General features: G+C 35.9%; 2 protein-coding genes across 3 annotated transcripts; both read right to left on the bottom strand.

Annotated features, from left to right (window-relative positions):
• Positions 1-1,370: 1,370 nt before the first annotated feature.
• LOC132186987 (putative acyl-activating enzyme 19) lies at positions 1,371-15,856 on the bottom strand. 2 transcript variants are annotated; one of them, XM_059601119.1, is made up of 17 exons: positions 15,432-15,856; positions 14,582-15,073; positions 13,922-14,118; positions 13,618-13,821; positions 12,792-13,508; positions 11,395-12,080; positions 10,475-10,550; positions 10,283-10,369; positions 9,267-9,310; positions 8,023-8,131; positions 7,219-7,278; positions 6,155-6,239; positions 5,957-6,021; positions 4,713-4,772; positions 2,592-2,636; positions 1,872-1,981; positions 1,371-1,793 (listed from the first exon to the last, which is right to left on the bottom strand). In XM_059601119.1, the coding sequence occupies exons 1-17, from the start codon at positions 15,769-15,771 to the stop codon at positions 1,574-1,576; spliced, it is 3,597 nt and encodes a 1,198-aa protein (XP_059457102.1). In that variant the 5' UTR covers positions 15,772-15,856; the 3' UTR covers positions 1,371-1,573. The 2 variants fall into 2 exon arrangements, with proteins under 2 accessions (XP_059457102.1, XP_059457103.1); XM_059601120.1 differs by lacking the exon at positions 1,371-1,793 and having other exon boundaries at positions 1,891-1,981; positions 4,713-4,767.
• Positions 15,857-17,596: 1,740 nt separating this feature from the next.
• Positions 17,597-22,301, bottom strand: LOC132187318 (non-specific phospholipase C4-like). The gene is made up of 4 exons (XM_059601597.1): positions 21,509-22,301; positions 19,319-19,728; positions 18,280-18,450; positions 17,597-18,152 (listed from the first exon to the last, which is right to left on the bottom strand). The coding sequence occupies exons 1-4, from the start codon at positions 22,135-22,137 to the stop codon at positions 17,818-17,820; spliced, it is 1,545 nt and encodes a 514-aa protein (XP_059457580.1). The 5' UTR covers positions 22,138-22,301; the 3' UTR covers positions 17,597-17,817.
• Positions 22,302-25,667: the final 3,366 nt, after the last annotated feature.

Below are 25,667 nucleotides of genomic sequence, written 5' to 3'. Positions count from 1 at the left end.
CATACGACATAAGGGCTAAAATTTTTTTACACAGCCCATAAACCTGATATAAACCTAATATGAAATTAGCAAGTTAATGTTAAAAAGCTTGATCCGTTTAATTAAATTGGTCGAGTTAAGATTAACATATATAGTCTTACACATATACCTCGGCACGAGCTGAACTTTATATACAAACACGAATTGTTACTCGACACAAGCCAAACTCGATATACAAACACATATCGTTACCCATAGTTGCATACTGGATCAGCCCAATACCTTGCTGAGCCAATAATAAACTAAATAAGAAATTCGAGAATGATGGCAGTGGCGGTCTGGCTGGTTGTTGGGTGTTGATTAGGAAGGGCTTTGGATGACCAGAAGCAGATTTGAAAACTCATTTTAGAGTTTTATAATTATGCGTGCAACTATTTAACCAATAGTTAATGTGTAAGAATTCAATTTGCTCTATATATGTATGAAATTAATAATTAAACTGTATTTATGAACTGTGAATCATATATTAATATGTACCACGGAATTTAGATGAAGTCAAGAGGTAGGCAAAGAAAAAAAGAAAACTATCGTTTCTTATAAAACTAAATAAGCCAAATAATCTTAGATATAGAATAAGTTATCTTAAGTTTAACTACGGAACAGTGTTTGCTTGTTAAAGTTAAAAAGTAGGTAAAGAATCAAATTAGTAATACTGGTTACGATCAATAAAAATCTCTCAAATAAAATGTATAATTCATATATCTATCAAGGCTTTCAGGTCCACTAACACATTTGTTAATCGATGAATTAACAGTGGAAGGTCAGTGATATATATATATATATAAAGCAATGTAAACTTGGAAAAATAGGAAGATTTAGAAGGAACCGTGAAAAAAGGACACTTTAAAAAATATATTATAACGAGAAAAAACACGTTAATCTCCCTTTTTTTTTTTTTTATACTAAAAAGGGCAATGGGAGAGATTAACTGTGATTATTTTACTTGAGCGTAACCATAGTAAAAGAGAGACATTTGATTCTTTGTGAGATTCAAACCCATACGCTAATATGTATTTAACCATTTTAAAATTTTCTTTGAATTATGAATGACCACCGTACCACGTTATCTCCCTTGATTGTTAAAAGAGAGACATTTGGTTCTTTCCTTCAAATAAAATAATATAACTCATCTATCTATCAAGACTTATACATCCATTAACACATTTATTGATCAAGAATTTAACTGTGTAAGGTAGGTATTTGTTATATCTTCTTCTCCTTTTTTCTGAGGTAATACCATGATTCAACGGTGGAATGTAGGAGGAAGGTCGGTGATTGTAATCTTATGTTATGAATTGTATAAAACAAAAAACAACAAAAAATTGTTTTGTGCAAAATTTGGGTATATTGAAGCTATTTGAAGTGATTTTCTCTTCATTTTTGTATTACATCTTTGGGTTAGCGAATTTCTTTGTGATTGACTACACCTACGAATGTACCTCACATTGAGGAACCACACAAATTATGGTGTTCGATGATGATAGAGTGGCAGCTTTTGGTTGATAACAAAATCCAGGCACACAAATAAGCTATATTATTCACATGGACCTTGAATTTCAAGGTTAATGCAGTGCACATAATCATCCCTGCATCCAACAAAAATTCTGCCACCAATCATGACAGGCGATGAGAATACATCTCCCTGGATGTCCAACCTTGCAAATTCCTCTACGTTTATTCCTGGTTGACTCTCCTGTCTGTTGATAACTCGAACTAAACGTATGCTGCCGGAACTGGAACAGACGCAAATCAACCTAAAAATACCAAGGAGAAATGTATAAATAATCATCAGTATGTGTAGATTTTTTGATAAGTTTGTACTTTTTCTCTACCTGTCAGATAAATGGGAGGGGTAAGATATCAACTGTAAGTGCTCGTCGACATAAGCAGACGCAGTAATTGGATCTCCAATATTGTATTCCCAGAGTAGATCTCCATTTTCCTGGAATGAATTCCACCAGCATTCAATATGCAATTGTCAGCTAAAAGAGTAATTTGATAGTTTCTTGTACTATATCTTAAAAAGGTACCTAAGATTTGGGCTGCAGCTATCCTTTATTTAAAATGCTTATTAATGTAGTAATAAACAGTTACTATTAGGGCAAGAGAATAGTAATGCATGGAGTAATGCTATATAGTGGACAAGTATCCACCTTTCATCCATTAAAGCTGATGTGGCATGGTTCTCCAAACCCATTTCCATTTACCAAGTGTCATGAGGGGACCATGCCACATCAGCTTTTGGCAAATAGAACGTGGATACTTGTCCAGCATATAGCATTACTTGTAATGCATGAGACATAAGGGCATGTTTATGCTACTCGTACATGTTGATGGGCATATCAGATATGGCTCAAACTTGATGAGTAAGATGTCAATAACAAACTAATTTATTAACATAGGATGTTCGCCATGAAAATTTTCTGTATATAGATAAATAAAATCCTTGGTTGATCTTACTTCTATTGGATAACAAATGATCATCAGCCATTACAGAAGATCAATAACTATTTATTTGCACATTTTTGTACAGGATAATTAGTGGAATTTACCAGTTCAAGTGAATAGATACCCCCATCTCTGGAACATATAAGCCCCTGCAGAATAACAAACAAAACAAGACAATAGGTAAATTTAACAATAGTTTTACTCATCGCAACAGTTCATCAATTTTATGTCGTCAGTGATGATGTCCGGACTCAATGTGCAGGAAATACATAATGAAGTGTAAGTAAAAAGTGACCTGCTCATTTCAAATATTTTATATATGGTTTTCTTCAGCGAGCATTCTTAAAATATCAAGATGTGCCCAAACTTTATGATACCGGGGCAAATTAGGCAGGATTTCAGCTTCTGTATGTACCTCTTAGATGCTTTTGTTGATTAACTAGTAAAGAAAAGTCCTGAATTAAAATGTGCAAGAGAATTATAACAATGTATAGTTATATGTTGAAGTATTTAAACCAAATCTATTATTAACAAGATTTTCTTTCTAGAACAATCTTAAAATATCATGACATGCGCACACATTATGCTCTTTTCGTTCTTTCTTTCTTATCAATTCTTCTTTTTCTCCATTTTCAATTCTTGAACAGATGGCTACTTATTTTTTAACTTAGAAATTTTCATAATTAGTGTTATGTTAATGAAAGATATTATAGAGTAGGGTTAACAAAAGAGAAAGCAACCAAATCCGGTCGGTTTTCAAGTGGGGCAGTATAACGACCCAGGGAAAGGGTTAACCACACATACGATATCACTCCAAAACGACTAGTCAAGTTGTAATTAGAGCTTCCGAGAATCAGTTATAAACCCAATCTCACCTAATAAGGAACAAATGTGAAACTTACAACCCGTAAGCTTCTTTATAATCCACCCACTCCATGTGGGCATATCATCAACTTTCTAGGGTGTCACAATCTCCCCCATTCAAATCCATAACGTTCTTGTCAAGGTTCATGTCATGCGATTCTTCAACACCACATGGTGTTACTAGATTGCTCTGCTACCATTTGTTATGACCTATGGAAAGGATTAGTCATATTTGCGCTATCACTTCAAAAAGATTGGTCAAGTTGCAATTTGAACTTCCTAGAATCATTTATAAAACCGAGTCTCATTAAGTAGGGAATCAATGTTAAACTTAGCACCCATGAGCTCCTTTATAATTCACTAACTTTATCTGGGCAATTTCATCTTCTAAATGTAGGACTAACTGTGTCATAGGTAGTTCGGGGGCTGGGTAAAGCTTTTGATTTTTTACTATATTCCGGTCGGAAGTTGGGTTTATAGGGTCAGTTTTCTAACCACACCTGACACAACCCCTCCTAATATATATAGTTTTTTCTTTGAATCTTAACCGCCTTTCAATTCCTCCTCTAACAAAAGAAAGAACTCTCCACTCAATTCCCCTCAATTCTCCTTCTTCCTCTTCTCCTTCTCTCACTTGCTTGGAGCACTTGTCATCTTCTTCTTTCGAACCCCAACTCAATCTAGCCTTTTCTTTCGGCTTCCCTATTTGGCATCAAAGCTGAGAAACCCACAACCTGTAAACCCATGGCAGAGAGAAAAATGTTGTCGGTCCCCTCACACAGCCTCTCTACATGGCGATGCTCTCCTCCCCCACAATTCGTCATCTCTAGTGAGGCGATGAGCCTTCTCACTCAATCTGCGGAAGATCTACGGTGAAATTGGTCCCTATTGTTTGTTGTGAGAAATAAATCTCTAAGATTTCAAAAGTGATAAATAACTCCCTCCATATAAATTCCAGTCATTTTTCCGATGGCAACATAATGAAATTACAAATTTACTCTAAGGGATCCAGGTAAACCCAACAATTGAATCTGGAGGTGGCCAAACCACTCTCATGCCACCTCCAACGGCCGAATCTAGGGTAGCTGAATTGCCCCCGAGGGGCCTTGAGGTGGTTTGGCCACCCCCATAATCGGCTCAAGTGGCCAACATCCCAACCCAAACCTTTTTTTTTTTTTTTTTTAGTTTTTTAGTGTAAATTTGTCATTTTAGGATGACCCTGTTGGGAAAATGGCCAAAATTTATACTCCAGTTCAAACACATTTTCAGCTTAGGGAGAGGGGGAGTTGGAAGATGAACTTCACAATAAATACTTCAAAAAAAAAAAAAAGACCCTTAGTTCCTTGAAGAAAATGATGTACCTGAGAAGGAAGAGCAGCAGATATGCACGGTCCAGCAAATATTGGACCCCCAGTTCTGTACTGAAGAAGGAAGTCATTTGTTAGTAAAGGCTTAAAGGATCATGCATAAAATCCAACAAGCATGTCACGACAATGATACTGTGAAGCACAACAAATAAGTTCCATTTCTTTACATCTGATTTAACAAGGAACTCCTGATAGATGTCATGCAATCTAGAGATAGACTGCACTGATGTTTGGTTATTACACATGGAAGTGTTTTTCAATTTGAAAAATGTGTTTGGAAAATTAGAAAAGTCTCCTTAAAGCTTAAAATGAGGAAATATTACTTCTAAAACAATTACATTGGAGTGTTGCTAATAAGACAATATGTTACTTCTTTTTTTTTTTCTTTTTTTCTTTTTTTTTTTTGACATAAGACAATATGTTACTTGAAGATTTGGATATTGTCTAATACTACGTAGAAATTACACTTGTACCATTGCTTCTTTAGGAAAATGCTTATGTTTCTTTTCATTTCACACCACACTAAATCTTGATTATCGTCAAATGAAATTAGTAAGAAATACATTTGCTTAACTCTCAGATTTGCACGTACGCCTGACATGCAAATGTTGCAATGCCTATCTATGATTAACCACATAAAGATAGCAATAAAAAATAGATCAGGGTATTTAGTTTGTATATATAGAAGTGTAGGTTTTTCTAGACAGCTAAAATACGGTGAAATATGATAAGTCTATATCAAATGGATCAACAACATGTATTTCTGCAGTTCCTTATCAGTAAACCTTCATTTAAAGCAGAAAGGTCTATTGTCATTAACAGATAAAGAAAAAGCACTTTTCACTAGTTTGAAGTAATGAGGATAGTATGCCAAAAAAAAAAAAAAAGCAGACAACATTGTTATGTCCAAGTATATAACAAAAAGTGAAAAGAAGAAAAACAAATTCAACCACTACTACATATCTCATGGTCTGTGAACCAAGTGGCAAAGTTTGTTAACTAGCTACCCAATTTTAAGAGAAAATAAATAGATGAACGTAAATTTGATGCATGCTTAAGCTTAATCTGAGAGACGTGGCAAACATTTTGACATTGATAGAGTTCAAGGGCAAGAAGGTTTTTAAAGAAAAGCAAGTGGATTAAGCAAATCATTCAAACATAGGTGACAGAAGAAAAATAAAGATAATAGTATAAAAATAACATAAAGGTAACTATTACGTGACAGAAGAAAAATGTACCTTCCAAAGAATGGATCCACTTGAATCCAATGCAAGAACATGACCATCCACTAAGCAACAAATAACTACAGTGAAAAACAGTGCAGAAAATTAGAAGATAAGTATATAAAACATTACACAGAGATAATTTCAGGAAGGAACTTTCAAAGATCACAAAGAGCAAAGGCATGGACATTAATCGAATGAAAATATACATACCATTTCCATTCAGACTATTGATGGCAAGAGACCCAAACACTGGCACTTCGAACTCATGCAGCCACAAAATATTAAATGGTAAACTCTGCATTTGTAAACCATCAACAAACCACTTCAAATTACAATTTCAAAAGAGAATTTAGGAACAAAGGTAATGTAAATGTAACAATTTTAAAAACAAGTAATATGCGAAACATACAAGGGTACTTATACAATTAAATTGTCCCCTAAAACAACAGCAAATTTTAGTAAAAGAAGCAATACGATTTAGTTGGGAGTACAGGTTTCTCATTTATTCTTCTTTTATTTCTTTTCTTTTTTTTTTTTATCAGCAATGCATTTCATTAAAAGCACAAAGGGGCACAATCTTAATACACAGAAAGTATACAAGAAAAAATCCCTTTAATGAAAAAAAAAGAACAAAAAACTACAAAATCTGAAAAATTAGAAAACTATGAGGTATCATATACCCATGTCCATGTATAGAGCGATTTGACCATGATATTCTTGAGCAAGACCGCCGAAGTCTTGCTCAAGAATATCTCAAATCGCTTAATATAAGGACGAGGGCATATAATACTTCACATTTTTCCAATTCTTCTTTTGTTTAAACTCTAGGTTAAACGCTTTCTCCTCTTCCTTCATAGTTCTCTTCCATTTAATGAATCGTTACTTTCCATTCCCACTAAAGAAACAATTTTTGCAGCAATCGCATTGGGGAAGAGAATAGCACCAATGATAAACAGGGAAGGTAATGGTAAAGGACCATGTAGTATGTAGAACGATAATATAATTGTGTAACAATAATGGTTAAAGCAACAGTGTTTCTTACTTTACCTACTATAATACTTTGTTCATAGGTTTTGAAAATATTGTTTTTCTTACATAAGTTCCATTTTCACTTTAAGATGTAGGGGAAAAAATCTAAATCCACATAAAGGACTCCGTTTCAAACACAATAATTGCAAACAAAAGCCACAAATCGAATCCCCATTTTGAACCGCATTCTCTTGAAAAATGAATACTCTATTCTCCTGAACTAATGAAATTGAAATCTGCCGTACTTTAGTTGATATAGCTGTCATACGGCCACTGGTAGACGCCACATAGAGTGTGTTATGCACCTGCATGTTAAATAAATTAGACAATCCAGGTAAGAAGCAGAAGATAGATCAACAATCTTCAAAGTAAAATGAACAGTAAATCAACCGAAGAACTTAAATGATTTCCCATTATATATACTCTCTTTATTTTTAACGCAAGCACATGAGCAAAAAAATATATTCACAACATAGTAGACCCCTTCTTCTGAAAGAAAATTGAAAAAGGAAAATAGAAAGTAATATGTTGATGGATCCCATCAACTCATTACAAAGTAGTATGTTGGTGGAATCCATCAAATCATTACTACAATTCCTAAACTACTCAAACCTGATAAACACTCACGCTTTTGTTCATTGTTTTAAGTTCTTTATGCACAAGCAAGCTTATCAAGTTTCAGTTATTACTTCAACTATTTCTTATAAAGCAGCACAGAATATTCAAACCCATATCCAAATGAAAGCCTAACAACAATCCAAAAAGTGACCAATATTTATTAGAGGCACCTACCAAGATTATATTCATGAAACCTTACAACTGTCGAGTAAAGCTGAAAGAAAAATGAAGATGGCGATAATCTTATATTTGATGCAATAGGTGAAAAAAAAAATTAAATATGACTACTGAATACCAAGAAAACAGATCACAATTGAAATGCAAATGACAAGGTACGTCAAACCAAAAACTGAACTTTCTGGCAATCAATCAAGCATGTCTTGTGTAGCAAAACTAAATGAGTTAAGCAACGATTGAATGCCGAAGTACACCTCATCAATTGCAGGTGATCCATATATACTCCCACCACAGGGAACCATATAAACACAGCAATGATTTTTGTAGTCGAGAGCATATAAGTTATGGTCATGCGATCCACACCTGCAGATAATTTGTTGCAGATTAAGACCTTGTAAAAAAAAAAAGGATGGTTTCCTCTAGCAAATCATATGATGTAAAAAAATTCACATCCACATGAGAAATAAATTACAACATATTGCTGAACTTTTACCAACATTTTTCTTCTTCTTATAACCGGGGTATTTAGGGCTTCGCCCCAACTAGATCCCCAGGACCCCATGCAAAACTACCCCCACAGTCCCCACATGGGTCGGGTAAGGCCCTCAAGTGTGCCCCAAAGAATTGTTTGCACCCCTTCGTCAAACCTTAGACCTGATGCTTCATGAACTTTTATGAGCAATTATTGAAAATGAAATAGCAAACATCACGGTATCAATAAGGAAAACGCAGTAATTTACTGATGATAAAAAAACCCTAAAAAAATTTGAAATACATATATAACCCTAAAAAATTTGAGATATATATATATATATAAAGCCAGCATCAGAAATAGAGTAATGAAACACCAAAGATCATCCATACATTATTTACACAATTTTAGATGGTCATTGCAAAAGTGGTTCCACTTTCAAACAAGAAACGAAGAAACGATGTTCATTTGAGTTTGAGTTCAAGAAGTTAGCACTCTACCAGATAAGTTGCAGATAAAACTTTAATTTCAAGCGTAAAAATGCAAAATTGTCTTAAAATAAAAGATTCTTCATGTAGCCCAAAAGGTTGCACATGGGAACAGACATGTTTGATGTTAACATGAAGACTTTCTTGTTTCTTTTATTTTGAGAGTGCCACAAAATATTCACAAACTAATCACTTTTTTACTATTTTAATAGGCAGATATGACTCGCTGACTTGCATGGGATTAAATCCATAACTTCACGCTTCATCCCTTATTTGAGAGGGGAGGAGATGCCATTTGGGCCAAGGATCATCAGCAAAATTGAACTGTTTGCTTTCTTCTGAGACCAATGTAGTTTCTAAGTGACACATTCATGAAAGAAATACCATGCATGATTACAGAAAAATGAAAAGAAAATTTATTATCTTCATTTGAACCAGCATCACTTAAGGGACAATTAGTATCTCTCTACAGTTAACAGGAGAAACAATGACCAGTTCAGTTGAGCAAAAATGCAAGAACAAGAATGAAGAACATTACCAAACCAATTGCCTGCGTATGTCTACAACTGGTTGCGACTTCACCTTCAGATGTTAAAAATGAAATTTGTATCAGCCAAATCAGCAGATAAAGGAGGAAAATATAAATTTTTTTAAGTTTATGTCAACAAAAATGATATTTCAATTAACAACGCCAATGTCAACCCATTAGTACGATATATATGGGATAGGCAAATGCAGGTAATGCCACTACCACCAAGGCAGTTAAGCCATGGTCCATGAACAAGAGTGGCTACCACTGCACTCACAAAAAACAGACATGCAACAGACAAAACCAACATGCCACTTGGACTAATGCCTTTCACCACAAGTACGTGACAAATCAGATAATCATGACCTACATACCATAAGAACTGTAAGAACAGTAAGCTAGTGGACACCCAAAATAATTACATAGGGAGGAGGAGGAGGGAGAGAGAGAGATCACTAGAATTTAAAACATACAGCATAAAAGAAGTGAAAAACTCATAAACAATTAATCTTTGCTTTTTCTTTTTTTTGCATGATGTAAACAATTATGCGTTACATTACAAAAACAACCTAGACATACTAAAGTTCAAATTTCAAGTAAAATTGAACTGCATAGAGTACATGTGCACTGAAATCTTCTCTACATTTGCATTGGTCAAAGTTTGAAACTTGTAACTGAAATTCATTAAATCTATTGATTATATTGGAAAAAAAAAAAAGGTTTTTCCCCCCTGCTGGCCCTTCATCTGAACAGCAAGGATTCTCACTTAAGCATAGAAAACAATTACTACAAAGTTTCTATTTTGGGGGGATGTACCATCATATCACAAAATCAAAGCCGACAATATTTTCAAACTTTTTTACACTCATATGGGCTAGACAAACGTTTCATCCAGTAAACAAGTGGCCCTACAGCTGTATTCTATATTCTGGAAGATTTTCAAACCCAAATGCTAGGAGACCACAAGAAGCAGAAAGATCCCTTACAGAAGAAGGTAAAACAGTAAAGCATTAGAACCATCATACCTCACCAGATGTTTGGAAGGTCCAGCATATGTTGCCATTTGAAAAATCAAGGAAATATATTTTCCCCTTGTAGCATCCAACTACAACCTAACAGACATAGCAGAATTTACAACATAAATAAATTAAAGGGTTTCAAGCCACATTTCCTAGTGGAATAGCATGGCGTAAGAACACAATAGAATGAAGGACAACCTGAGAAAAATCACCAAGAATTGCTGCAGAACATTCAATTCGCCCTTCTAGTTTGATCTCCCACTGGACAGAACCACTAAACCCAATTATGTAATAGGTCAACACTTGAGTAAGCTTTTTGCATAAGCTTTACATACTAAATACATATGGCACAACACTGAATACAAATAGGTAATGCTATAAGCTTTGTGCATGCTCAGAATGAAATCATGTTCCCAGAACAGCACTTCAACCACAAGGTTTCTGCCCTCTTTCAGATGATCATTCAACATGCAATATTATAACAAAAATTTAGGGGCTCACTTCCATTCTAGCATATACCTAGCACCAAAAGAAAACATGAACTTCCAACAGTACGCCGCTGTGCATTCCAAGGATGTGACAAAACAATGAATACGCAGGGTAACTAGATTGCATGCCATTAAACAAGATAGAAGGATTAGGGTTTGGTCCAATTTTTGGGTAAATCACTAGATAGCACAATAGTACATGCCCAAGTAAAGACATGTCAAAAACTCAATGATCGATATATGTGCATGTGTTACGCACCATCAAAAAAGATAGAAGGACTAGTTGGGTCTGATTTGTAGGTAAATCATGAGGTAAGACAACCCTATGCACTCAAGTAAAGACATGCCATAAACTCAACGACTAATATGTATTATATATGTGTATGCCCACAAACATACATATATATAACACAAACACACATACGCTTGTGTGTGTGTGTCTTTCTAGAATGTGGCTGCAACAATCTACAATATTTGTCAAAACAACACATAAAACTCTTATTCTGGGGAGGCAGAATAAAACCTGGTCATCTCAAGGCAAAGCTGACAGCTAAATATCATAGAATCATCCTAAAGATCACATGAAAAATATGAACATGAGTAATTCAGAAACTGCGAGGTGGTCTATACCTTTTGGCAGCAACACACAGAAATTTACATGAGTGAGATCCAATAAACAAATAGATATCCTGGTCTTTAAACACAACTATCGGTGATGCATCAACACAAGACTCCATGTGAACTTTCCAAAATTCTTGCATAGAACCTTTTCTATCTCTTGGAATTTTCACAGACCAGGTCACTTGGCATATTTTATTCCCGCTGTACCCCTCTTCATGCATAACCTTGTTGCATCGGCTGGCTGAACATGACATGAATTTTGAATCAGAATCCCATACATACCCATCTCTTGGACTAGCACAGTCTGAAGTAATGTATATATTCGAATCCACCTTTAAGCGTTTGGAGACTACAACATTACTGTCATTCTTTTCAACAGAGGTCCTCAACAAACTCCCTTGTGGTTTAAAGATACCAGGATCTGGAGCCTCAAAATTATTGGAACGAAGGATGTTCCTCTTACCCTCATCAAGATTCACTTCCCAATTAGCATCTTTTTTGAAATGCAAATGGGCTGGTCCTTTTTTCTCTAGAAGAGCCAGATAAAGCTTAGATGGACTTGGAAAGTAATAAATAAATCGCATATCAATCCCTAAATTATGAGAAAGATGTGCTGCAGCAATAGAATTACCACCCATCATAAAAAAATCATCATCATCGGAAACCTCTTCAACCATTAATGCATCAGTAAAAGCCTGTCAAAGAGATGGTAAAATAAATTTACTTCATTGATTATGCAATATAGTTAATCTCAGTGTAAAGATAATCAAGTTTTGCATTCACCAACTTATTTATCTTTTGCACGTCAATCAAGTGAAGGCTGAAAGTATCTATTATGACTTAAGAATATTGACCTTGGTCCACACAAGTTGCTAACCAAAAAGACCTCGCTCAACCTGTCATAATCCATATGGGTCCACACCAATTCTCTTTGTTCCCAAATGGGAATGAAGATAGTTATATAATAACAGGCTAATGGGCCATGAGACCTATCATATCTATGAAGCTGAGCAATTATTGACAAGTAGAACAAGCTTAAGAGAGTACATACAGAAACAGATGACATCCAGATCAAGTTGTCTGGATCCACGGCTCTCACATAAAGATCTTTATAACAAGAATCATTGAAATGAATAAGACCATCAAAGACCTTTTGTTAGAAACATTTTCAAAATATATATCTGCTCCAAGAATAAGAAGATAAAAAAGGGAGTTACATTACATGTCGAAACATATTCTAATTTAAGCCGTTAATATGGTTCTCTTCCGTGAATGCACACCACTAGTCCTCATACCGTCTAGAATGTTAACTTCCATTACTAGTTTCGAAGGATGTTGTAACCAAATATAGAAAACACAGACATGGTGCCATTTGACCAACAAAATAAAAGGGATGAAGAGCAGACCTTTTTAACAACTTGCAAGAGATCACTGCTCCCCATGTCACCAATCTTATCTTGGACAGGCTCAGTGTGAGATGTTAAACCTGCCAACAACTCATAATCAACTTTTCCACTAGACGACACAGGTATCGACTCTGTAAAGGTGAAGTGGTTAGGAAACATTACTGACAGAAGTTTGTCAATCATCCAACTTCGGATGGATGATCTGAATATTTCCCTGGATCTTTCTTCTTTTAAGACTATAAATGCTTCAAGAGCCACAAGTTCCCATTGACCTTTACTTGAAATCACAGCAGCATCAAGTACATCAGGATGTGTCCTCAACACATCTTCAATCTCCTCTAAAGCAATTCGCTGCCCATTAACCTTCACAGTGCGGTCTTTTCTCCCCAAAAAAACCAAGTCACCGCTTTGGAGCCGTCTAGCAAAATCGCCAGTTCTAAAATATAATTGACTTCCATGTCCAGTGGAACTACTACCAACTGAGTTCTGAGGAAATTTTGCACAGTCCAGAGACATAACAGTAGAATCAGAATAGTACCCACAAGAAACACAGACACCACCAACATATATTTCTCCTTGATTGGATGTGCCATTTTCTCCAACAAGCAGTACATCACAGTTAGAAATAGGCATACCAATTGGAACACTTGTTAGTGTATCCATGTCCAAAATCATCGGCAACCTCTTGCAGTCAAAATATGTGCAATCACCTGATACCTTAATTCAAAGAATCAATGTAACAGCTATCAATAATGAATCCCGAAAACATAAATTGATGTGTTCTACAACTTGGACAGCCAAATAAAAAAGAGTGTTAATTTCTAACCTCTGTACTCCCATAAATGTTCAAAATAGAGGTTTCTGGTAATAACTTGGCAAGCTTATCCCACAACGATAAAGGCAGAACTTCACCACTTAGCACCAACAACTTTAATGAACTTGGAATGCCCCTGTTACTCTGACTTTGCAAAGCAGGAAGTATTGCCCTCATCAATGATGGAACAGAAGTAAGTCTATTAATAAAATAAACCTACAGTAAGAGTTAAGAATTACAGGTGAGCAATAAAAAAGAAATTCTGAAATTATAAGTTCCATAAATAGTGGAAACCTCAATATGGAAACATACATACCTGTAGAAAATCAACAACAGAGAACATATTGTCTTTTAGTTCACTGAAAGGAGGTATAACCAATGGACAAGCAGTCAGAATAGCACCAAGAAATTCTTGCAGGTGGTCAATGAAGCTAATTGATGCCTTGAACATCAAAATTTCCTCTCCTTGGAGGGGATACAAGTCTTGCATCCATAAAAAGCGATTTACAAGACCTACAAATTAACGAAATACGTAACACTTTATAGAAGCACAAATGAGTGTCTTATGTGGTGTATTTGGAACGAAAGGAATGCTAGATGCTTTGAGAACGCCACGAGGACTATAGAGGATTTGACTCATTTTTTCTTCTTTACTTTGTATTCTTGGACGGCCGCTTGGCTAGCTCCTATAGGGATTAGCTTCTCTGATTTTCTTTTTCATTTTTCTCCCTCTTAGGCGCTCTCTTTTATACTTCCCGTGTATGTGGGTTGCGCCCCTCTGCGCTCTTTTATATCATATTTACTTATCAAAAAAAAAAATAGAAGCACAAATGAGTGCATTGTAAACAAAGGAAGGAACCCCTCAATCAATAAAAAGAAATTCTTAAAAGAAAAAGAAAAAGAAAGGGAGGGGAGTTTAAACTCCAGTGCTGAAAGACTAAATTGTAGTTTCAGATATGGTAATTGATCAATTTACCTTGTTCAGTGCCACAAACGCCTTTAGGCTTCCCAGTTGATCCTGAAGTGTACATCAAATAGCAGAACAGTCTTTCCTCTCCAATTTCACAAGGCCATACCAAATTTGCCGGCGGGATACACTCTTCAAGGCATTCTTCCATGGAAAAGCACAACACAGAACAGCTGCTGCACTCTAATAGCCAGTGTGACCTATCAAGCTGGTAACCGCTACTCATCCCAAACGAAGATGCGCACCCGATAATTACGTCAGCATCTGATGAAGCAGCAACTGATAATATCCTCTCTTTTGGCCAGGAAGGATCTAGAGGCATGAAAGCCGCCCCGCATCTCAATACAGAAAGAACAGCAACTATGTATTCCACCGAAGGTGGCATGTATATTCCCACAATTTTTGGCACATATATATTCTTAAGCTCAGGCGATTGTTCTGCCCTCATCATGGAAGAAGCTGAAGATTTGGCCATTTGAGCATGGTTGGAAGTACTATTACCTTCAACAAAGTCAAGAATGACAATGTAGCATTACACACAAAACATAACACGCCTACTCAATTGCTTTCATGGATTTACATCGTGATGTTCTATTTGCAAGAACTTTTTCCTTTTTTCTTCTCTTTTTTTTTATATAAATTTAAAAGATTTTGCGATTCTCTTCACTTTTCTTCTAAGAATTTGTTCTTTGATGTCAGACTTGGTGATTGGTCACCAAAGGAAAGAGAAAAAGAATGAAAACAAAAATTTTGAAATTTCCAACACATAAACAAGTACTTCAAGAGAGGCTGCTCGAACTTCAGTAATTCCTTGATAACTAAACAAAAGAAAAGGAATAATAGAAAGAAAGAAAGAAACCTTTAGGAGAGTGTGCGATCAAGTGCGGCTCATCAGCAACAGCACCGAGGAGGATCGAGCGGAGGCGAGCGCTGAGGGAATCGACGGAGGCCAAAACATCAGAATAAGTGAAGCACCGATCACCTTGGTAAACCGGAGGGGACACCGATTTCGCTCGCTCCTTGAGAAGCTTATCGGTATCAATATCGCCGACGCCGAGTTCTTTGGAGATTTGGGCCCCGCCGGAGGCATGTATGACCGCGATTTTGTTAGGGTTCTTGGATGCAGCTCTGAAGAACTCGTGTGAAATGCAGCAGCAGCTGCACTGCTTTCTCTCTCCGCTCTTGCTTTCATCACTCATTTCAGCTGCTTTGCTGCAGCCTGCATGCTGATGCTATTTCTTCGTTTAATGGCTGCAATTAGGGGAAGGTAACGGAAATGAAATGAGCAAGGTTAGCGGCAAAAACTGAAATAAACGATGAATTATAATACTTTGTACTCTCCGATAATTTGAATTTTTCGCTTAACTCGTAAGTTTTTTTATTTTTTTATTTTTTATTTTTGGAAGAAGTGTTCCGGGTAGGGCTGAGCAAATTACCGATTAACCGACTTTCGACCGACACCGACCATTACCGACTAGATGGCGGACAATAGGCGGCATGATTTTTTTTATCCTGAATTTTTCGGTTCGGTAGGCGGAAGAGGTTTTTTAACCGAACCGACTTTCGACCAACTTTACCGACAAATTTGCCACTTTTCCACATGCCAACATTACCGACACCGACTTTACCGACTGCATTTGGTTCGAAATGCGAAATAAAATAAAATTTGACGGAATAAGTTAGTGAAATAACCGACTTTACCAACATTGTCGGTTCGAAAGGCAAAAATAAAAATTTTCTACCGAAACCAACATTACCGACCGATACTCAGCCCTAGTTCCGGGTCTATATATAAAAGTCAGAACTGTTTTATGTGAGTTTTTTTGTCCTAGGGATATTTGTTAGATAAATTATTTGGGTAATATTATAAGAAGTTTTAGAGTCGATCATATATTACATGTTCAATATCTCCCTGGTTTTATGTTTCTTCTAATAAGGGGTACTTAGCACATAAAATAAAATATTAGGGTGTGCAAGGAAAAGTGAATGAGATTTTTTTTTTTTTTTTTTGACATGTTCACACGTTCGAATAACTTTCACTCCATAAGACGTAGTCCCAAGCCGATTGAGTTACCCCTTGAGAACAAGTGAATGAGATTTTTGAAAGCCGAAGCTAGTACTCTTAGCACATAAAATAATATATTAGAATAATCGAACGAAAATTTAGACATACAAAAACATGTTGGTAGAGGTTGCAAGAGATATGCTCGAATCTAATAAAAACATGTTGGCCAGTCACTCCTTAAAAATCTTTTAATTTTTTTATTAGTTTTTTATTATTTTGATTTTGAATTTAAAATTAAAAGATTTGAAATAATAAAAAATTTAATTTGGGCCATGTGCCCTTTGCCCCCTAAGATTTTGATAGGCAAAATGTGAGGATTTTATTAAAGGGTCGTGCTTAACACGCCGGCGTTCTCTTTTACTTCACCCTTTATTAAATTATAGCATTTCTCGTCAAGCATTATATGCTTCCAAACGGCCTTACATTCTTGATCCCACTACCGCTGAGGCCTTAGCTGCATGGAGAGTCGATGAGTTCGGCAAAACTTTGGGCCATTGTAAGTTTATGTTAGAGGGCGCTTCACGAGAGGTCGTACAAGCGCTACGTAAAGAGTCTTGCTGTTTGGAGCGATACAGGCATCTTGTGGACGATGCAAAATCTTTACTTAATATGTCCATCCAGTGAGAGGCTAATCATGTCAAGAGGTCTGCTAATGAAGCTTCCCATCACCTAGCAAAGTTTGCTCTACATTTGAGTGAGTATGTTTGGCATGATGAGTGCCCCAATTGTATTCACGGAATTGTACTTGCCAGCAAGTGAGGCTTTGATTTCAAAAAATGTATCTTCTAACCTAAGCCATTGAATATACATGCTCCTTATTTATAGGTCATCAGGCCAATGACCCTCAATTAAAATTTTACTTTATTTATTTCTCCTATTAAAAAATAAGAATTTGATTCCAATTATAATTCCATAAATAATTTCCTTATTGAAATAAATTACCAAACAGTACCCTTAACTTTATTATGAAATATCTTACATTTTAATTAATCACAACAAAGCACAAACAACAATACAGAACATCTGCACAGCAGGCTCTAGTACGTTATTGAATATACGATGAATCAATCAAAGGCATGCAGCTCCAAGCCAAGAATGTTGTACAGGGTGCTTCAATTAATGGAAACCAAGATCGAATTAATGGAATTCGCAAGAGAAGTGATATGTGGAGGTAAATTTGTCAACCATCACAGATTAAACAAGAAAATATCCTGTGAACCAAGGATTTTGATGCCAAGGAAGATGCAGTTGTAGCGCAAACAACAATCTCCTCCTCGTCTACCCCAGATTCCCTGGCTTTCGCACATTCGTCCTGGAATTTCTTGAATGCGTCTTGAACATATTTTGCAGCCTCTCCAACGGTCATGTTCTCCACCAGCTTGTCGGGGTAGATATCCTTCCTATGGTCCCCATTCAATACCGCCGCCAATTGTACCAACTCTTCTTGAAACTCGCTCAGTTTTGCCTCCTCTTGTGGCCCCGTCTCTCGCAGTTTCGCGGGTTCCCCCAAAGTAACTGTAATATATGCACAGTGATCAATTTTTTAACGACTAAATTTTTCCGATTAAAATATATGCTATAATTTCATTTCGAGAGAAAAAGAAACATGCAGTGTTATTGAAGAGTTGGGAATTAAAATTACCTGGACAATCTGTTCTTGGGCTCGTTCTTGTCAAAACACCCTCGAAAGTGCCGGCCCATTCATCACGCTTTGTAAGAAAATCTTTGAGATTGAAAATCTTTTTGACAGTTGCTGCAATCGAAGAATGCTCGAACTCTGACGTAGGATATGGCCCTGAAGGCCCATGCAACACTGCATTTTTTTACCATAAACACAGCTTGCATATTACTTTTTTTCCTTATATATATATACTTCCTATCATATGCCAGTTAAATAGAAGCAAAACTTTTAAGTGAAAATCTCTAATAATCTACGTTATGCTTGGATCTAGGAAGTACAAGGAAAAAGGAAATAAAATGAGCTAATTAATTAAAAGATGAAAAATGCTTAGAATACTACAATTTTTAAATAATAAGGAGAAATTCTTAAGCATAAAGTTTGTAAATAACTTTGTAGTAAATAATTAAGTGCATTTCTTTCCATCGGATTGAGATTCACAGCAATTAGCTATTCCAATTGCTAGTAATTCGGCCACTTAATGTGAGAAGTCTCATATAGGATCCACTCACCCAAGTATGTAGATGCTCGGGCAGCCCAACATATATTTGGACACGTAAATCTTATATGAATTCCCTCATATTAGTTATCCAAATTGTAAGCAATTCAGACAATTAATTGTGTAGATCCTTATTCTTTTCGCTCGATATTCTTTGAAGACCCATAATAAGAAAGGCATACACTTTGCAACTAACTTTGTTTGTAAGTAAGTAGTTTTTTTCCTCGAATTAGGATCCACATGAATTAACTGCTCGAATTGTTAGTAATTTGAGCCGCTAATGCAAGAAGTCTCATATGAAATCCACTTGCTCGAGCAAGTACTCACACAGCCCAACATTTATTTGGACAAAAGAGTCTTATATGAACTCTTTTACGATAATTAATGTTCGGACAACTGATTGTGGCGAGTCCTTATCTTTTCCCCTCTATGTTCTTTTCAAAACCCATGTATATTAGGAAAGGCTTAATTAAACTTTGCAACTAACATGCATGCACAACATACCTGTTCCACGCTCGATCCATGGAGAAATTAAGATGGCTGGAACCCTAACGCCAAGGCGGTCAAATTTAAAGTTATATGGTGCAGGACCAACAAGGTCATCAGGGCTAGGGATTCCCACAGCTGGCGTTGGAACATGATCGTAAAAACCGCCGTGTTCATCGTATATAATTATGAACAACATTTCATTCCACTGTGGACTTGCTCTTAATGTTTCGTAGACTTCCTTTATGAACTTCTGGCCCACCGAAACATCATGAGACGGGTGGTCGTCGTTTGCAGGTATCGATAACAGGTCGAACCATCTTTGTTCAACTACAACATAGTTTGGCAACTTCCCCTCCTCGCAGTGCTTCTTGAATTCAAGATTGAAATCGTGGAAGTGTATTAAGTATTTCAATTTTCTAAGGTTCCTGGTGACATTAATTCGAATTTTTCTATCAGATCAGAGAAATAATTATAAACCTTCCTTATAATTAACCGAAAAAAAAAAAAAAAGCTATAAACTACATTTTATCTCACAACTGTCTCATACTACTCGTGTTAAAATGAAATATATATATATATAGCTGAACGAATATTTGACAAATGAAAAATGTTAAAAATTAATTATATTTTTATCTCACAATTATTTCATAATGATGAAGTAATAATTCTAACTAACTCTTGGATCAGTTATTGTTAAAAAAATTAAAAGTTGGATGAGATTACGCATTGAGATCCCCTCGGATTTTTTTAAACAAGATTCTCAAATTTTTAAATCTGAACCCTCCATTACATCCAACTGTCCAAATAAATATAAAAGTTGCGTGTTATCAATCAAGTAATTAATTTTAGTTTTCAGCCTGTCAAACCCATTTGCCTTTGTAACACATAAACTTTGCATTTATTTGTAGTTAAATATAATGAATGACTCAGATTTAAAAATCTAAGAATCTCATATTTTAAAAAAATTTAAGAGAATCCTAATCCAAACTTACCACGTCATGGGATACTTGAGAAATTAAAAATTACTCTTGACAAAACTAGGCATGGATGAAGTTTTCCTTCTTTAATTAGTCCAAAAAAATTAAAAATGGAAAAAGGAAAAGGGATCATCATCTTAAGACCTATATGCGGCATAAATTATGCCACTAAGTTCCCGGGCCTACTACAACTGGAACATCATTATTCTGACAAGGACAGAAGGCTTATTGCCAAAAAAAAAAAAACATGTTAAGCTTGTAAATAACAATGCAAGATTTAATATATATAATAGATTGTAAGCGACAATGGTCATATCTTGATTTTTTGCATGTTCATATGCATATGGCTAGCTGTCAAAGTTATAATATTCTAATTAATCACCATGTTCATGATGCCCTACCAAATACCAACAAAACCTTCTGAATGGTAACATGGGCATGTGAATCTTCTGCAATGATCACTACGTGACCCCATGACTAATAAAGTAATAATATAACTTTTTTTTCTAAGCGAAAAGGGAGAATGAGCGACTACGCCGACTAGACCATACATATATATATATATATATATATATATATAGTAGCACATGTTCATTTGAAAACTAATAACAGGAAAAGTATAAACAATGAAAAATATAAAAATCATTTCTATTTCAAGAGTTGAACTTATGTCCTAACATTTACCTAACTACATGTAAAATTTATTTATTTATTTATTTTACTCGGGAGTACTAAGGTGAAACCTCATACTTTAATATTCCTAAGTTTATGATTTCTATGTGTCATAACAACTCCAAAAGAATGTCAGGATTTTCTTTCAAATGTTCTGTTTGGAATTAGAAATTTGACTAATTTTTTGTAATAGTTTTCTGTCTTCTTCTTTTAATTAATGGGCGACTCATCGGATCTTGGGACTTGTCAAAAAGATGTTTGTGTTTGTTTCCTTTTTTTTTTTTTTTTGAGTGTGTGTTAGTAGACCGACTACGTTAACTGGTTGGTATGACGTTTGGTTATTGTTGGACTAACTGGAAATATTTAATTTATAGAGTAATATTATTTGGAAAAGACGGAGAGAAAAATAAAGATGGAATTGAAAACAGTTTTTTTGTAATTTTATATTAAATCATTATTTATTTCAAAAATTCAAACGGATAAAAAGAAATTAATTAAAGATAAAAATTAATGAAGAGAGGGTAAAGAAGAAACAAGTGATGCCGTTACCGGTTACCTGTAGTAAAGAGTCGCCGGAGGGTACTGGTAGTATATCCCAAAACTGAGACCAGCTTCATGCACCGATTCAAATATAGTCTTCTGAGGCATCCCTTGAATGAGCAGCTTTGTGTCATTGCCGGAAAGCCCATGCGACGTAGCCGAATGCACGTACAGCCGGTTCGGCTGCGTCGAAGCCGGAACTGACGCAAACCACCGGTCGCACACCGCAAACTCCGAGATCAACTCCTTGAACACCGGCACGTTGTCAGGTAGAAAGCCGTTCATGACCGTCTCCGACAGCCCCGTCTCCGTCCGCTCCCCATTTTGAGCGAAGCCGCTCATGTTGGGAGAAAGACCTTTCGCGGCAGATTCCTCCGACCAGGGCTCACCGAATACTTGCTCGTAGATGGCTTGGATTGAGTGACCGGGATCGGGGACGACGAACACGGACTTGTCGCCGTAGTGGATTTGTTCGGAGCTTGGGTCGGTTGTGGACAATAGGTTGGACTCCTTTCCCGTTACGCCGTTGATTTCAGGGTTGAGGGACTTCATCCATCCGAGCATGTGATCGAAGGATCGGTTTTCGTGGACCAAAACGACGACGGTCTTGATGGGGTAGGTTGCGCTGGTAGACGCGGAAGCCATTGAATTAGCTTGTGGGACAACCTTAATTACTTTTTTCTGTAATTAAATTTCTGGAGGTCACATAAGGAATGTGGATATCGATCCAACTATTTTTATAGGGAGGGAGGCAATGAGAAAGTTTTGGTGGGGGGAAGAAACTTAAAGTAAGAGAGAACACATTTCGTCTGGGATATGTACAACAGCGGACAGAGGTGTATGCCTGTATTTCCTTCTCAAAGCGCGTGCTAGTGATGTGGGAGTAAGTCGGACTTTCCCCCAATAAGATCCGATTCAATTTATAATTAGATCCGACCCAATTTATAATGGGTCGGATTAAACAAAAAATTTGATGACTTTTGGTTTTGTACACTCTTTTTTTAAAAAAAATAGGTTAACTACTATTTCAATACTTGTGGTTTGCACTAAAATTAAATAGTCACATAAATTTTTAAAATATCACAAAGGGTACATATGGTAAGCCAATAAACCCACTTGTACCTCTATCAAGATTCCATTAAGTTTTTTAGGGGAACGTCACGTCACCCTTATACATGGGCGCCACGTAATGTGGTACCTGAGTTTTTGGGTGTTATGTCATATTTTATTTTTAAAAAAAAATCCAAAAAACCAAAAAAAAAAAAACAAAAAAAATTGAAGAAAATACGCTGGGTGACTGAACCACCTAATAGGGTGTGGTTGGGCACCCCCATACAGCCCGTGTGGGGGTGGCCGAACCGAACCACCCCCTTGGGCCAAACCCTTAAAAAAAAAAAAATGAGGGTTTGGCCCAAGGGGGTGGTCCGAATCACCCCCAGGCCAAACGGGGTGGCTAGCCACCCCCTATGGGGTGGTTTGGCCACCCAGCGTATTTTCTTTTTCCTTTTTTTTGGATTTTTCTAAAATAAAATATGATATAGCGCCCAAAAATCCAAGTATCATGCCACGTGGCGCCCGCATGTAAGAGTGACGTGATGTTCTGTTAAAAAATTTAACGGAATCTTGACAGAGGTACTAAGTGAGTTTATTGACTTACCACAGGTACCATTTATAATATTTTTAAAAACTCAAGTAGCTATTTAATTTTGGTGCAAACCACATGTACTGAAATAGTATTTAGCCCTTTCAAAAATTTCAACCCACCCATATATAGAAATGGATAATTATAAATTACAATTATAATTAAATAACAACAATATGAAAAAATAAACCACAACATAATAAAGAATTAAATCAAAAAATGGAAAGGGTAATTAGTAGAGTACAAATATTTTGTCATAATAAATTTTGCATCCACAACACCAAATGATAGTTTAATTGACTGAAAACTACACTTTATGAAACAATACCATTAGATACGGATCGAATTCAATCCCGATAATTGAGAATCCTAGAAAATTCCTCTTGCCTTGTAAAATTGGACCTAAAAAAAAAATGTGAAGCCCCCTGCCAAAGTAAACTTGCTGGGACAATGGGCTATGATCGAACACACAGTAATGCTATAAGTCATCTTCAAGTCCTTGTAAATATGATGTTACTTTTAAAATTACTAATACATCAAATGTTAATAATAATAATTTCAAATTCAATCTTAAATATAAAATAACATATCACATTTGAAATAATTAGAATGGACCTCCCCTTTTTTAACAAAAAGGTTGTTGAAGATTAGATGTCATATCCGTGTATACCCCAATTGAAAATGGAAAGGCGGCAGACTTTTACTCTGCTGAAGCAAACTAATTATGACTAGGGGGGAACCTAGCTTGTATGGTGCGATTGGGTATCCGATACATGCATGCCACGCGCTGTGATGCAAATGGGACAGTGTTGGTAATCATACTCTTAGTAGTTAGACAGACGACTTTCCAATACACATGTACACCTACATGATAACTCTATATCTTTACAAGGCCTATTTTGGTTCTACTTAAAAGAAACATATATATATATATATGGCTTACTGGCCTCCACGGTTTCCGTCCTTGCACAAACTGCCTAATTACCATTGTCATAATTAAGCTTCCACATTTCAATATACATTATACACAAGTTATACTAAGGAATAAAGCATATGCTATATATATATATATATATATATATATAATGAATTAAAATAGACAGAAGAGGGCATATATGCTGGTCAAACCAGAAAACCCATCCAATATCATAATTGATCACAACGTTGAAAACAAGAGGTAGGCCAACAGAAGGAGTTGACCTTTTGTACGCTATCAAGTCTTTTCTTACTACTCAAAAACTTGAGATGTGATTTTGTGGCCCTGATCGGTAGATATGCAGACAAATGAGGTTGACAGCAATGGGGGATTTCCAACAATGTGAGATTCGCACGGATACGGCTAGACAGACCGTGGAAGAAGAGAAGAATGGAGGGGAGCCATTGTTGTATCATCATTTTTCCTTTCCTCTTATTCCAAAGTTTCTTTATATTTTACCATAATCAATCTCTAAATGTACCTTAAGGGTAATGATGTGAAATGTGAATGATGACGTTTTCATTGAGCTTCAAAGGGCGCAAGAAATTACAGATAAGGAAAGTAGCTTCAATTGGGTTGACGTTGAATTTGTTGCTGATGATTTCAATTATCAATTCTCCCTTTTTGCTTGGTCTCTCTATATAGCATGGTAATTCGTCTAGTCTGCGTCAACAGACATGGGTACCGCTTAATATGCCTCTTAAAAGAGGGCTTCTCATGTCTGTTCAACTGGCCCATTCCGACAGAAATCCAAGTCAGCCCACTGATAATGAAACAAATAAGCAGCAAAACCCTATTATTACTTCTATAGGTTGGGCCGGCCGGCCCAATTCGATTAAAAGAAACTAGCTAGTACACAATGCATAAGAGGGAAGTTTACCACCTAGATAGATTACTGACATTGCTTTATTACGGGGGGAATGACAAAAGTGTGTCTAAGGGAGTGAGGCCACGTAACCAAATTTTGTTAACCCTTCAGTTTCACCCTCAATCAATAACGCAAAAAAAAAAAAAAATACATTCCTTAAAAAGAGAAGGAGAATACGTTTAATTGATGTCTTGGTAGGGGGTCAGACTATGGTTCAGTCGAATTTAAGAAAAAGTATGGGGTTTGCACTGTCTAGACTTTTCATTTGCGGCTCCTAGTTGATAGATGTTACTATGGTCACACCTAGGGGTGCAAAGGCGGGCGGTTTTTAACCGCCCGCTAACCGCTAACCGCTATAACCGCCTAACCGTCTAACCGCCTAACCGCCATAACCGTCTAGCGGTTAGCGGTTAGCGGTTATTGGGTCTACTAACCGTAACCGCTAACCGCCTTTTTATATAATATATTTTTATAATTATAATTATAAAAATATTTATACATATAACATAATCACTTGATCATTAAATCACAATTTTTTTTAAAAATAATTAAATCACAATTTGAGTATTAATATATTATCACTATAATTTATATGATTATATCATATAATCACTTGATCATTAAATCACAATTTTTTTTAAAAAAATAATTAAATCACAATTTGAGTATTAATATATTATCACTATAAT

Source organism: Corylus avellana, chromosome ca7, assembly GCF_901000735.1.
Source record: "Corylus avellana chromosome ca7, CavTom2PMs-1.0".
Lineage (NCBI taxonomy): Eukaryota > Viridiplantae > Streptophyta > Magnoliopsida > Fagales > Betulaceae > Corylus > Corylus avellana.
This window is presented reverse-complemented; position numbering and strand designations above follow the sequence as displayed.